The sequence below is a fragment of the Oncorhynchus nerka genome, linkage group LG27, assembly GCF_034236695.1.
Source record: "Oncorhynchus nerka isolate Pitt River linkage group LG27, Oner_Uvic_2.0, whole genome shotgun sequence".
Lineage (NCBI taxonomy): Eukaryota > Metazoa > Chordata > Actinopteri > Salmoniformes > Salmonidae > Oncorhynchus > Oncorhynchus nerka.
In genome coordinates, this window is record NC_088422.1 from 107,322,530 (window position 1) to 107,338,409 (window position 15,880).

General features: G+C 41.4%; 1 protein-coding gene across 1 annotated transcript in view; it reads left to right on the forward strand.

The window, feature by feature from the left end:
* The window catches only part of LOC135565170 (pyruvate dehydrogenase phosphatase regulatory subunit, mitochondrial-like), a 31,746-nt gene extending 17,553 nt beyond the window's left edge, over positions 1-14,193 (forward strand). The window contains exons 8-9 of the mRNA XM_065011234.1: positions 13,785-13,934; positions 14,150-14,193. Coding sequence (XP_064867306.1) covers positions 13,785-13,934; positions 14,150-14,193 — 194 coding nt within the window. The remainder of the gene's footprint in view (positions 1-13,784; positions 13,935-14,149) is intronic.
* Positions 14,194-15,880: the final 1,687 nt, after the last annotated feature.

The following is a 15,880-nucleotide window of genomic DNA, read 5'->3' on the forward strand; positions in this document are numbered from 1 at the left end:
TTCAATGTAACAGTGACAGGTTTAGGTTACTGTCATTCACCCAGTTCAATGTAACAGTGACAGGTTTAGGTTACTGTCATTCACCCAGTTCAATGTAACAGTGACAGGTTTAGGTTACTGTCATTCATATTCACCCAGTTCAATGTAACAGTGACAGGTTTAGGTTACTGTCATTCACCCAGTTCAATGTAACAGTGACAGGTTTAGGTTACTGTCATTCACCCAGTTCAATGTAACAGTGACAGGTTTAGGTTACTGTCATTCACCCAGTTCAATGTAACAGTGACAGGTTTAGGTTACTGTCATTCATTCACCCAGTTCAATGTAACAGTGACAGGTTTAGGTTACTGTCATTCATTCACCCAGTTCAATGTAACAGTGACAGGTTTAGGTTACTGTCATTCACCCAGTTCAATGTAACAGTGACAGGTTTAGGTTACTGTCATTCACCCAGTTCAATGTAACAGTGACAGGTTTAGGTTACTGTCATTCACCCAGTTCAATGTAACAGTGACAGGTTTAGGTTACTGTCATTCACCCAGTTCAATGTAACAGTGACAGGTTTAGGTTACTGTCATTCACCCAGTTCAATGTAACAGTGACAGGTTTAGGTTACTGTCATTCATATTCACCCAGTTCAATGTAACAGTGACAGGTTTAGGTTACTGTCATTCACCCAGTTCAATGTAACAGTGACAGGTTTAGGTTACTGTCATTCATATTCACCCAGTTCAATGTAACAGTGATGGGTTTAGGTTACTGTCATTCACCCAGTTCAATGTAACAGTGACAGGTTTAGGTTACTGTCATTCACCCAGTTCAATGTAACAGTGACAGGTTTAGGTTACTGTCATTCACCCAGTTCAATGTAACAGTGACAGGTTTAGGTTACTGTCATTCATATTCACCCAGTTCAATGTAACAGTGACAGGTTTAGGTTACTGTCATTCACCCAGTTCAATGTAACAGTGACAGGTTTAGGTTACTGTCATTCACCCAGTTCAATGTAACAGTGACAGGTTTAGGTTACTGTCATTCACCCAGTTCAATGTAACAGTGATAGGTTTAGGTTACTGTCATTCATATTCACCCAGTTCAATGTAACAGTGATAGGTTTAGGTTACTGTCATTCACCCAGTTCAATGTAAACAGGTTTAGGTTACTGTCATTCACCCAGTTCAATGTAACAGTGACAGGTTTAGGTGACTGTCATTCATATCCACCCAGTTCAATGTAACAGTGACAGGTTTAGGTTACTGTCATTCACCCAGTTCAATGTAACAGTGACAGGTTTAGGTTACTGTCATTCACCCAGTTCAATGTAACAGTGACAGGTTTAGGTTACTGTCATTCACCCAGTTCAATGTAACAGTGACAGGTTTAGGTTACTGTCATTCACCCAGTTCAATGTAACAGTGACAGGTTTAGGTTACTGTCATTCATATTCACCCAGTTCAATGTAACAGTGACAGGTTTAGGTTACTGTCATTCATATTCACCCAGTTCAATGTAACAGTGACAGGTTTAGGTTACTGTCATTCACCCAGTTCAATGTAACAGTGACAGGTTTAGGTTACTGTCATTCATATTCACCCAGTTCAATGTAACAGTGACAGGTTTAGGTTACTGTCATTCATATTCACCCAGTTCAATGTAACAGTGACAGGTTTAGGTTACTGTCATTCATATTCCCAGTTCAATGTAACAGTGACAGGTTTAGGTTACTGTCATTCATATTCACCCAGTTCAATGTAACAGTGACAGGTTTAGGTTACTGTCATTCATATTCACCCAGTTCAATGTAACAGTGACAGGTTTAGGTTACTGTCATTCACCCAGTTCAATGTGACAGGTTTAGGTTACTGTCATTCACCCAGTTCAATGTAACAGTGACAGGTTTAGGTTACTGTCATTCACCCAGTTCAATGTAACAGTGACAGGTTTAGGTTACTGTCATTCATATTCACCCAGTTCAATGTAACAGTGACAGGTTTAGGTTACTGTCATTCACCCAGTTCAATGTAACAGTGACAGGTTTAGGTTACTGTCATTCATATTCACCCAGTTCAATGTAACAGTGACAGGTTTAGGTTACTGTCATTCACCCAGTTCAATGTAACAGTGACAGGTTTAGGTTACTGTCATTCATATTCACCCAGTTCAATGTAACAGTGACAGGTTTAGGTTACTGTCATTCATATTCACCCAGTTCAATGTAACAATGACAGGTTTAGGTTACTGTCATTCACCCAGTTCAATGTAACAGTGACAGGTTTAGGTTACTGTCATTCATATTCACCCAGTTCAATGTAACAGTGACAGGTTTAGGTTACTGTCATTCACCCAGTTCAATGTAACAGTGACAGGTTTAGGTTACTGTCATTCACCCAGTTCAATGTAACAGTGACAGGTTTAGGTTACTGTCATTCACCCAGTTCAATGTAACAGTGACAGGTTTAGGTTACTGTCATTCACCCAGTTCAATGTAACAGTGACAGGTTTAGGTTACTGTCATTCATATTCACCCAGTTCAATGTAACAGTGACAGGTTTAGGTTACTGTCATTCACCCAGTTCAATGTAACAGTGACAGGTTTAGGTTACTGTCATTCACCCAGTTCAATGTAACAGTGACAGGTTTAGGTTACTGTCATTCATATTCACCCAGTTCAATGTAACAGTGACAGGTTTAGGTTACTGTCATTCACCCAGTTCAATGTAACAGTGACAGGTTTAGGTTACTGTCATTCACCCAGTTCAATGTAACAGTGACAGGTTTAGGTTACTGTCATTCACCCAGTTCAATGTAACAGTGACAGGTTTAGGTTACTGTCATTCATATTCACCCAGTTCAATGTAACAGTGACAGGTTTAGGTTACTGTCATTCATATTCACCCAGTTCAATGTAACAGTGACAGGTTTAGGTTACTGTCATTCATATTCACCCAGTTCAATGTAACAGTGACAGGTTTAGGTTACTGTCATTCACCCAGTTCAATGTAACAGTGACAGGTTTAGGTTACTGTCATTCATATTCACCCAGTTCAATGTAACAGTGACAGGTTTAGGTTACTGTCATTCATATTCACCCAGCTCAATGTAACAGTGACAGGTTTAGGTTAATGTCATTCACCCAGTCCAATGTAACAGTGACAGGTTTAGGTTACTGTCATTCATATTCACCCAGCTCAATGTAACAGTGACAGGTTTAGGTTACTGTCATTCACCCAGTTCAATGTAACAGTGACAGGTTTAGGTTACTGTCATTCACCCAGTTCAATGTAACAGTGACAGGTTTAGGTTACTGTCATTCATATTCACCCAGTTCAATGTAACAGTGACAGGTTTAGGTTACTGTCATTCACCCAGTTCAATGTAACAGTGACAGGTTTAGGTTACTGTCATTCATTCACCCAGTTCAATGTAACAGTGACAGGTTTAGGTTACTGTCATTCACCCAGTTCAATGTAACAGTGACAGGTTTAGGTTACTGTCATTCACCCAGTTCAATGTAACAGTGACAGGTTTAGGTTACTGTCATTCACCCAGTTCAATGTAACAGTGACAGGTTTAGGTTACTGTCATTCACCCAGTTCAATGTAACAGTGACAGGTTTAGGTTACTGTCATTCACCCAGTTCAATGTAACAGTGACAGGTTTAGGTTACTGTCATTCACCCAGTTCAATGTAACAGTGACAGGTTTAGGTTACTGTCATTCACCCAGTTCAATGTAACAGTGACAGGTTTAGGTTACTGTCATTCACCCAGTTCAATGTAACAGTGACAGGTTTAGGTTACTGTCATTCACCCAGTTCAATGTAACAGTGACAGGTTTAGGTTACTGTCATTCACCCAGTTCAATGTAACAGTGACAGGTTTAGGTTACTGTCATTCACCCAGTTCAATGTAACAGTGACAGGTTTAGGTTACTGTCATTCACCCAGTTCAATGTAACAGTGACAGGTTTAGGTTACTGTCATTCACCCAGTTCAATGTAACAGTGACAGGTTTAGGTTACTGTCATTCACCCAGTTCAATGTAACAGTGACAGGTTTAGGTTACTGTCATTCACCCAGTTCAATGTAACAGTGACAGGTTTAGGTTACTGTCATTCATATTCACCCAGTTCAATGTAACAGTGACAGGTTTAGGTTACTGTCATTCACCCAGTTCAATGTAACAGTGACAGGTTTAGGTTACTGTCATTCATATTCACCCAGTTCAATGTAACAGTGACAGGTTTAGGTTACTGTCATTCACCCAGTTCAATGTAACAGTGACAGGTTTAGGTTACTGTCATTCACCCAGTTCAATGTAACAGTGACAGGTTTAGGTTACTGTCATTCACCCAGTTCAATGTAACAGTGACAGGTTTAGGTTACTGTCATTCATATTCACCCAGTTCAATGTAACAGTGACAGGTTTAGGTTACTGTCATTCACCCAGTTCAATGTAACAGTGACAGGTTTAGGTTACTGTCATTCACCCAGTTCAATGTAACAGTGACAGGTTTAGGTTACTGTCATTCATATTCACCCAGTTCAATGTAACAATGACAGGTTTAGGTTACTGTCATTCACCCAGTTCAATGTAACAGGTTTAGGTTACTGTCATTCACCCAGTTCAATGTAACAGTGACAGGTTTAGGTGACTGTCATTCATATCCACCCAGTTCAATGTAACAGTGACAGGTTTAGGTTACTGTCATTCACCCAGTTCAATGTAACAGTGACAGGTTTAGGTTACTGTCATTCACCCAGTTCAATGTAACAGTGACAGGTTTAGGTTACTGTCATTCACCCAGTTCAATGTAACAGTGACAGGTTTAGGTTACTGTCATTCACCCAGTTCAATGTAACAGTGACAGGTTTAGGTTACTGTCATTCACCCAGTTCAATGTAACAGTGACAGGTTTAGGTTACTGTCATTCATATTCACCCAGTTCAATGTAACAGTGACAGGTTTAGGTTACTGTCATTCATATTCACCCAGTTCAATGTAACAGTGACAGGTTTAGGTTACTGTCATTCACCCAGTTCAATGTAACAGTGACAGGTTTAGGTTACTGTCATTCATATTCACCCAGTTCAATGTAACAGTGACAGGTTTAGGTTACTGTCATTCATATTCACCCAGTTCAATGTAACAGTGACAGGTTTAGGTTACTGTCATTCACCCAGTTCAATGTAACAGTGACAGGTTTAGGTTACTGTCATTCACCCAGTTCAATGTAACAGTGACAGGTTTAGGTTACTGTCATTCACCCAGTTCAATGTAACAGTGACAGGTTTAGGTTACTGTCATTCATATTCACCCAGTTCAATGTAACAGTGACAGGTTTAGGTTACTGTCATTCACCCAGTTCAATGTAACAGTGACAGGTTTAGGTTACTGTCATTCATATTCACCCAGTTCAATGTAACAGTGACAGGTTTAGGTTACTGTCATTCATATTCACCCAGTTCAATGTAACAGTGACAGGTTTAGGTTACTGTCATTCACCCAGTTCAATGTAACAGTGACAGGTTTAGGTTACTGTCATTCACCCAGTTCAATGTAACAGTGACAGGTTTAGGTTACTGTCATTCACCCAGTTCAATGTAACAGTGACAGGTTTAGGTTACTGTCATTCACCCAGTTCAATGTAACAGTGACAGGTTTAGGTTACTGTCATTCATATTCACCCAGTTCAATGTAACAGTGACAGGTTTAGGTTACTGTCATTCATATTCACCCAGTTCAATGTAACAGTGACAGGTTTAGGTTACTGTCATTCACCCAGTTCAATGTAACAGTGACAGGTTTAGGTTACTGTCATTCATATTCACCCAGTTCAATGTAACAGTGACAGGTTTAGGTTACTGTCATTCATATTCACCCAGTTCAATGTAACAGTGACAGGTTTAGGTTACTGTCATTCATATTCACCCAGTTCAATGTAACAGTGACAGGTTTAGGTTACTGTCATTCACCCAGTTCAATGTAACAGTGACAGGTTTAGGTTACTGTCATTCATATTCACCCAGTTCAATGTAACAGTGACAGGTTTAGGTTACTGTCATTCACCCAGTTCAATGTAACAGTGACAGGTTTAGGTTACTGTCATTCATATTCACCCAGTTCAATGTAACAGTGACAGGTTTAGGTTACTGTCATTCACCCAGTTCAATGTAACAGTGACAGGTTTAGGTTACTGTCATTCACCCAGTTCAATGTAACAGTGACAGGTTTAGGTTACTGTCATTCACCCAGTTCAATGTAACAGTGACAGGTTTAGGTTACTGTCATTCATATTCACCCAGTTCAATGTAACAGTGACAGGTTTAGGTTACTGTCATTCACCCAGTTCAATGTAACAGTGACAGGTTTAGGTTACTGTCATTCACCCAGTTCAATGTAACAGTGACAGGTTTAGGTTACTGTCATTCATATTCACCCAGTTCAATGTAACAGTGATAGGTTTAGGTTACTGTCATTCACCCAGTTCAATGTAACAGTGACAGGTTTAGGTTACTGTCATTCATATTCACCCAGTTCAATGTAACAGTGACAGGTTTAGGTTACTGTCATTCACCCAGTTCAATGTAACAGTGACAGGTTTAGGTTACTGTCATTCATTCACCCAGTTCAATGTAACAGTGACAGGTTTAGGTTACATATTCACCCAGTTCAATGTAACAGTGACAGGTTTAGGTTACTGTCATTCATATTCACCCAGTTCAATGTAACAGTGACAGGTTTAGGTTACTGTCATTCACCCAGTTCAATGTAACAGTGACAGGTTTAGGTTACTGTCATTCATATTCACCCAGTTCAATGTAACAGTGACAGGTTTAGGTTACTGTCATTCATATTCACCCAGTTCAATGTAACAGTGACAGTTACTGTCATTCACCCAGTTCAATGTAACAGGTTTAGGTTACTGTCATTCATATTCACCCAGTTCAATGTAACAGTGACAGGTTTAGGTTACTGTCATTCATATTCACCCAGTTCAATGTAACAGTGACAGGTTTAGGTTACTGTCATTCACCCAGTTCAATGTAACAGTGACAGGTTTAGGTTACTGTCATTCATTCACCCAGTTCAATGTAACAGTGACAGGTTTAGGTTACTGTCATTCACCCAGTTCAATGTAACAGTGACAGGTTTAGGTTACTGTCATTCATATTCACCCAGTTCAATGTAACAGTGACAGGTTTAGGTTACTGTCATTCACCCAGTTCAATGTAACAGTGACAGGTTTAGGTTACTGTCATTCATATTCACCCAGTTCAATGTAACAGTGACAGGTTTAGGTTACTGTCATTCATATTCACCCAGTTCAATGTAACAGTGACAGGTTTAGGTTACTGTCATTCACCCAGTTCAATGTAACAGTGACAGGTTTAGGTTACTGTCATTCACCCAGTTCAATGTAACAGTGACAGGTTTAGGTTACTGTCATTCACCCAGTTCAATGTAACAGTGACAGGTTTAGGTTACTGTCATTCACCCAGTTCAATGTAACAGTGACAGGTTTAGGTTACTGTCATTCATATTCACCCAGTTCAATGTAACAGTGACAGGTTTAGGTTACTGTCATTCACCCAGTTCAATGTAACAGTGACAGGTTTAGGTTACTGTCATTCACCCAGTTCAATGTAACAGTGACAGGTTTAGGTTACTGTCATTCATATTCACCCAGTTCAATGTAACAGTGACAGGTTTAGGTTACTGTCATTCATATTCACCCAGTTCAATGTAACAGTGACAGGTTTAGGTTACTGTCATTCACCCAGTTCAATGTAACAGTGACAGGTTTAGGTTACTGTCATTCACCCAGTTCAATGTAACAGTGACAGGTTTAGGTTACTGTCATTCATATTCACCCAGTTCAATGTAACAGTGACAGGTTTAGGTTACTGTCATTCATATTCACCCAGTTCAATGTAACAGTGACAGGTTTAGGTTACTGTCATTCATATTCACCCAGTTCAATGTAACAGTGACAGGTTTAGGTTACTGTCATTCATATTCACCCAGTTCAATGTAACAGTGACAGGTTTAGGTTACTGTCATTCACCCAGTTCAATGTAACAGTGACAGGTTTAGGTTACTGTCATTCATATTCACCCAGTTCAATGTAACAGTGACAGGTTTAGGTTACTGTCATTCATATTCACCCAGTTCAATGTAACAGTGACAGGTTTAGGTTACTGTCATTCACCCAGTTCAATGTAACAGTGACAGGTTTAGGTTACTGTCATTCATATTCACCCAGTTCAATGTAACAGTGACAGGTTTAGGTTACTGTCATTCACCCAGTTCAATGTAACAGTGACAGGTTTAGGTTACTGTCATTCACCCAGTTCAATGTAACAGTGACAGGTTTAGGTTACTGTCATTCATATTCACCCAGTTCAATGTAACAGTGACAGGTTTAGGTTACTGTCATTCACCCAGTTCAATGTAACAGTGACAGGTTTAGGTTACTGTCATTCACCCAGTTCAATGTAACAGTGACAGGTTTAGGTTACTGTCATTCATTCACCCAGTTCAATGTAACAGTGACAGGTTTAGGTTACTGTCATTCACATTCACCCAGTTCAATGTAACAGTGACAGGTTTAGGTTACTGTCATTCATATTCACCCAGTTCAATGTAACAGTGACAGGTTTAGGTTACTGTCATTCACCCAGTTCAATGTAACAGTGACAGGTTTAGGTTACTGTCATTCACCCAGTTCAATGTAACAGTGACAGGTTTAGGTTACTGTCATTCACCCAGTTCAATGTAACAGTGACAGGTTTAGGTTACTGTCATTCATATTCACCCAGTTCAATGTAACAGTGACAGGTTTAGGTTACTGTCATTCATATTCACCCAGTTCAATGTAACAGTGACAGGTTTAGGTTACTGTCATTCACCCAGTTCAATGTAACAGTGACAGGTTTAGGTTACTGTCATTCATATTCACCCAGTTCAATGTAACAGTGACAGGTTTAGGTTACTGTCATTCACCCAGTTCAATGTAACAGTGACAGGTTTAGGTTACTGTCATTCACCCAGTTCAATGTAACAGTGACAGGTTTAGGTTACTGTCATTCACCCAGTTCAATGTAACAGTGACAGGTTTAGGTTACTGTCATTCATATTCACCCAGTTCAATGTAACAGTGACAGGTTTAGGTTACTGTCATTCATATTCACCCAGTTCAATGTAACAGTGACAGGTTTAGGTTACTGTCATTCATTCACCCAGTTCAATGTAACAGTGACAGGTTTAGGTTACTGTCATTCATATTCACCAGTTCAATGTAACAGTGACAGGTTTAGGTTACTGTCATTCATATTCACCCAGTTCAATGTAACAGTGACAGGTTTAGGTTACTGTCATTCACCCAGTTCAATGTAACAGTGACAGGTTTAGGTTACTGTCATTCATATTCACCCAGTTCAATGTAACAGTGACAGGTTTAGGTTACTGTCATTCACCCAGTTCAATGTAACAGTGACAGGTTTAGGTTACTGTCATTCACCCAGTTCAATGTAACAGTGACAGGTTTAGGTTACTGTCATTCACCCAGTTCAATGTAACAGTGACAGGTTTAGGTTACTGTCATTCACCCAGTTCAATGTAACAGTGACAGGTTTAGGTTACTGTCATTCACCCAGTTCAATGTAACAGTGACAGGTTTAGGTTACTGTCATTCATATTCACCCAGTTCAATGTAACAGTGACAGGTTTAGGTTACTGTCATTCACCCAGTTCAATGTAACAGTGACAGGTTTAGGTTACTGTCATTCACCCAGTTCAATGTAACAGTGACAGGTTTAGGTTACTGTCATTCATTCACCCAGTTCAATGTAACAGTGACAGGTTTAGGTTACTGTCATTCACCCAGTTCAATGTAACAGTGACAGGTTTAGGTTACTGTCATTCACCCAGTTCAATGTAACAGTGACAGGTTTAGGTTACTGTCATTCACCCAGTTCAATGTAACAGTGACAGGTTTAGGTTACTGTCATTCATATTCACCCAGTTCAATGTAACAGTGATAGGTTTAGGTTACTGTCATTCATATTCACCCAGTTCAATGTAACAGTGACAGGTTTAGGTTACTGTCATTCACCCAGTTCAATGTAACAGTGACAGGTTTAGGTTACTGTCATTCATATTCACCCAGTTCAATGTAACAGTGACAGGTTTAGGTTACTGTCATTCACCCAGTTCAATGTAACAGTGACAGGTTTAGGTTACTGTCATTCACCCAGTTCAATGTAACAGTGACAGGTTTAGGTTACTGTCATTCATATTCACCCAGTTCAATGTAACAGTGACAGGTTTAGGTTACTGTCATTCATATTCACCCAGTTCAATGTAACAGTGACAGGTTTAGGTTACTGTCATTCACCCAGTTCAATGTAACAGTGACAGGTTTAGGTTACTGTCATTCATATTCACCCAGTTCAATGTAACAGTGACAGGTTTAGGTTACTGTCATTCACCCAGTTCAATGTAACAGTGACAGGTTTAGGTTACTGTCATTCACCCAGTTCAATGTAACAGTGACAGGTTTAGGTTACTGTCATTCACCCAGTTCAATGTAACAGTGACAGGTTTAGGTTACTGTCATTCATATTCACCCAGCTCAATGTAACAGTGACAGGTTTAGGTTACTGTCATTCACCCAGTTCAATGTAACAGTGACAGGTTTAGGTTACTGTCATTCACCCAGTTCAATGTAACAGTGACAGGTTTAGGTTACTGTCATTCATATTCACCCAGTTCAATGTAACATGACAGGTTTAGGTTACTGTCATTCATATTCACCCAGTTCAATGTAACAGTGACAGGTTTAGGTTACTGTCATTCACCCAGTTCAATGTAACAGTGACAGGTTTAGGTTACTGTCATTCATATTCACCCAGTTCAATGTAACAGTGACAGGTTTAGGTTACTGTCATTCATATTCACCCAGTTCAATGTAACAGTGACAGGTTTAGGTTACTGTCATTCACCCAGTTCAATGTAACAGTGACAGGTTTAGGTTACTGTCATTCATATTCACCCAGTTCAATGTAACAGTGACAGGTTTAGGTTACTGTCATTCACCCAGTTCAATGTAACAGTGACAGGTTTAGGTTACTGTCATTCATATTCACCCAGTTCAATGTAACAGTGACAGGTTTAGGTTACTGTCATTCACCCAGTTCAATGTAACAGTGACAGGTTTAGGTTACTGTCATTCACCCAGTTCAATGTAACAGTGACAGGTTTAGGTTACTGTCATTCACCCAGTTCAATGTAACAGTGACAGGTTTAGGTTACTGTCATTCACCCAGTTCAATGTAACAGTGACAGGTTTAGGTTACTGTCATTCACCCAGTTCAATGTAACAGTGACAGGTTTAGGTTACTGTCATTCACCCAGTTCAATGTAACAGTGACAGGTTTAGGTTACTGTCATTCACCCAGTTCAATGTAACAGTGACAGGTTTAGGTTACTGTCATTCACCCAGTTCAATGTAACAGTGACAGGTTTAGGTTACTGTCATTCACCCAGTTCAATGTAACAGTGACAGGTTTAGGTTACTGTCATTCACCCAGTTCAATGTAACAGTGACAGGTTTAGGTTACTGTCATTCACCCAGTTCAATGTAACAGTGACAGGTTTAGGTTACTGTCATTCACCCAGTTCAATGTAACAGTGACAGGTTTAGGTTACTGTCATTCACCCAGTTCAATGTAACAGTGACAGGTTTAGGTTACTGTCATTCACCCAGTTCAATGTAACAGTGACAGGTTTAGGTTACTGTCATTCATATTCACCCAGTTCAATGTAACAGTGACAGGTTTAGGTTACTGTCATTCATATTCACCCAGTTCAATGTAACAGTGACAGGTTTAGGTTACTGTCATTCACCCAGTTCAATGTAACAGTGACAGGTTTAGGTTACTGTCATTCATATTCACCCAGTTCAATGTAACAGTGACAGGTTTAGGTTACTGTCATTCACCCAGTTCAATGTAACAGTGACAGGTTTAGGTTACTGTCATTCACCCAGTTCAATGTAACAGTGACAGGTTTAGGTTACTGTCATTCATATTCACCCAGTTCAATGTAACAGTGACAGGTTTAGGTTACTGTCATTCATATTCACCCAGTTCAATGTAACAGTGACAGGTTTAGGTTACTGTCATTCACCCAGTTCAATGTAACAGTGACAGGTTTAGGTTACTGTCATTCATATTCCCAGTTCAATGTAACAGTGACAGGTTTAGGTTACTGTCATTCACCCAGTTCAATGTAACAGTGACAGGTTTAGGTTACTGTCATTCACCCAGTTCAATGTAACAGTGACAGGTTTAGGTTACTGTCATTCACCCAGTTCAATGTAACAGTGATAGGTTTAGGTTACTGTCATTCATATTCACCCAGTTCAATGTAACAGTGACAGGTTTAGGTTACTGTCATTCACCCAGTTCAATGTAACAGTGACAGGTTTAGGTTACTGTCATTCACCCAGTTCAATGTAACAGTGACAGGTTTAGGTTACTGTCATTCACCCAGTTCAATGTGACAGTGACAGGTTTAGGTTACTGTCATTCACCCAGTTCAATGTAACAGTGACAGGTTTAGGTTACTGTCATTCATATTCACCCAGTTCAATGTAACAGTGACAGGTTTAGGTTACTGTCATTCACCCAGTTCAATGTAACAGTGACAGGTTTAGGTTACTGTCATTCACCCAGTTCAATGTAACAGTGACAGGTTTAGGTTACTGTCATTCATATTCACCCAGTTCAATGTAACAGTGACAGGTTTAGGTTACTGTCATTCACCCAGTTCAATGTAACAGTGACAGGTTTAGGTTACTGTCATTCATATTCACCCAGTTCAATGTAACAGTGACAGGTTTAGGTTACTGTCATTCACCCAGTTCAATGTAACATCCATAGGTTGGAGAACGTCCTCCGGAAGTTGTCGTAATTACTGTGTAAGTCTATGGAAGGGGGGTGAGAACCATGAGCCTCCTAGGTTTTGTTTTGAAGTCGATGTGCCCAGAGGAGGACGGGAACTAGCTGTCCTCCGGCTACACTATGGTGCTGCTGAGGCTACCGTGACCTTCATTCCAAAACTGTGTGTTTTAATCAATGATTTGGTAACAGGCAAATATTTTTTTGTGTAGTTTTATCTAAATGGGATAACCTTTTTAATGTTTTACTATTTAAATTTTTATGAAATTCACTGAGGAGGAATGGTCCTCCCCTTCCTCCTCTGAGGAGCCTCCGCTGGCCTGAACTCTGTCCTGTCTGGTGGTTAGGGTCAGGGGTCAGGGTTAGACTGTGTTGTAACTGTGTATCTCTGTGTGTTCTCTCTAGTGGTGATGGATATGGACGGGAGGATCTATGTGAGGTCAGGGGTTAGACTGTGTTGTAACTGTGTGTTCTCTCTAGTGATGATGGATATGGACGGGAGGATCTATGTGAGGTCGGGTCAGGGTTAGACTGTGTTGTAACTGTGTATCTCTGTGTGTTCTCTCTAGTGGTGATGGATATGGACGGGAGGATCTATGTGGGGTCAGGGTTAGACTGTGTTGTAACTGTGTATCTCTGTGTGTTCTCTCTAGTGGTGATGGATATGGACGGGAGGATCTATGTGAGGTCAGAGGTTAGACTGTGTTGTAACTGTGTATCTCTGTGTGTTCTCTCTAGTGGTGATGGATATGGACGGGAGGATCTATGTGAGGTCAGGGGTTAGACTGTGTTGTAACTGTGTATCTCTGTGTGTTCTCTAGTGGTGATCGATATGGACGGGAGGATCTATGTGAGAGCATGGCAGGGAGGGGTCCTGTCTGGAGGATTTGAGAAGAACCCTAAACCCATCTTCACCGAGGGACTGTGTTGTAACCAGCTGTGTTCAGACCATGCAGGAGGACTGGGACCATGTGAGGTAAGAGACAGGGGGTGATTTTTCTATAATGGACCCTATTCTGTTTATGTTGCCACGGCTACTGTAAAACATGGAGTCTGTTTAGTTTTCCATTTACTTTGTGCTGTGAGTGCATACATTTTGTAAATGGGTTGGTTCCCCAGTGGGAATTGAACCCATGATGTTGGAGGCACACTCTCACCAACTGAGACAGTATGGGTGTGTCCCCAGTGGGAATCAAACCCATGATGTTGAGGCACACCTTACCAATTTGAGACAGTATCACCGAGGGACGTCAACCAGCTGGAGAATCAGAACCCATGATGACTGGCGCCACACTATTACCAACTGAGACAGTATGGGTTGTCCCCAGTTGGGAATTGAACCCATGATGTTGTTTTCCATTTACTTTGTGCTGTGAGTGCAGACATTTTAAAATGGGTTGTCCCCAGTGGGAATCAAACCCATGATGTTGATGCCACACTCTCACCAACTGAGACAGTATGGGTTGTCCCCAGTGGGAATTGAACCCATGATGTTGGCGCACACTCTTACCAACTGAGACAGTATGGGTTGTCCCCAGTGGGAATCGAACCCATGATGTTGGCCACACTATTACCAACTGAGACAGTATGGGTTGTCCCCAGTGGGAATTGAACCCATGATGTTGGCGCACACTATTACCAACTGAGACAGTATGGGTTGTCCCCAGTGGGAATCAAACCCATGATGTTGATGCCACACTCTCACCAACTGAGACAGTATGGGTTGGCCCCAGTGGGAATCGAACCCATGATGTTGGCACACACTCTCACCAACTGAGACAGTATGGGTTGTCCCCAGTGGGAATTGAACCCATGATGTTGGTGTCACACTCTTACCAACTGAGACAGTATGGGTTGGCCCCAGTGGGAATCGAACCCATGATGTTGGTGTCCCACTATTACCAACTGAGACAGTATGGGTTGGCCCCAGTGGGAATCGAACCCATGATGTTGGCGCACACTCTTACCAACTGAGACAGTATGGGTTGTCCCCAGTGGGAATTGAACCCATGATGTTGGCGCACACTCTTACCAACTGAGACAGTATGGGTTGGCCCCAGTGGGAATCGAACCCATGATGTTGGCACACACTCTTACCAACTGAGACAGTATGGGTTGTCCCCAGTGGGAATCGAACCCATGATGTTGGTGTCCCACTATTACCAACTGAGACAGTATGGGTTGGCCCCAGTGGGAATCGAACCCATGATGTTGGTGTCCCACTATTACCAACTGAGACAGTATGGGTTGGCCCCAGTGGGATTTGAACCCATGATGTTGGCGCCACACTCTTACCAACTGAGACAGTATGGGTTGTCCCCAGTGGGAATTGAACCCATGATGTTGGCGCACACTCTTACCAACTGAGACAGTATGGGTTGTCCCCAGTGGGAATCGAACCCATGATGTTGGCACACACTCTTACCAACTGAGACAGTATGGGTTGGCCCCAGTGGGAATCGAACCCATGATGTTGGCACACACTCTTACCAACTGAGACAGTATGGGTTGGCCCCAGTGGGAATCGAACCCATGATGTTGGCACACACTCTTACCAACTGAGACAGTATGGGTTGGCCCCAGTGGGAATCGAACCCATGATGTTGGCACACACTCTTACCAACTGAGACAGTATGGGTTGTCCCCAGTGGGAATCGAACCCATGATGTTGGTGTCCCACTATTACCAACTGAGACAGTATGGGTTGGCCCCAGTGGGAATCGAACCCATGATGTTGGTGTCCCACTATTACCAACTGAGACAGTATGGGTTGGCCCCAGTGGGAATCAAACCCATGATGTTGATGCCACACTCTTACCAACTGAGACAGTATGGGTTGTCCCCGGTGGGAATCGAACCCATGATGTTGGCACCACACTCTTACCAACTGAGACAGTATGGGTTGTCCCCAGTGGGA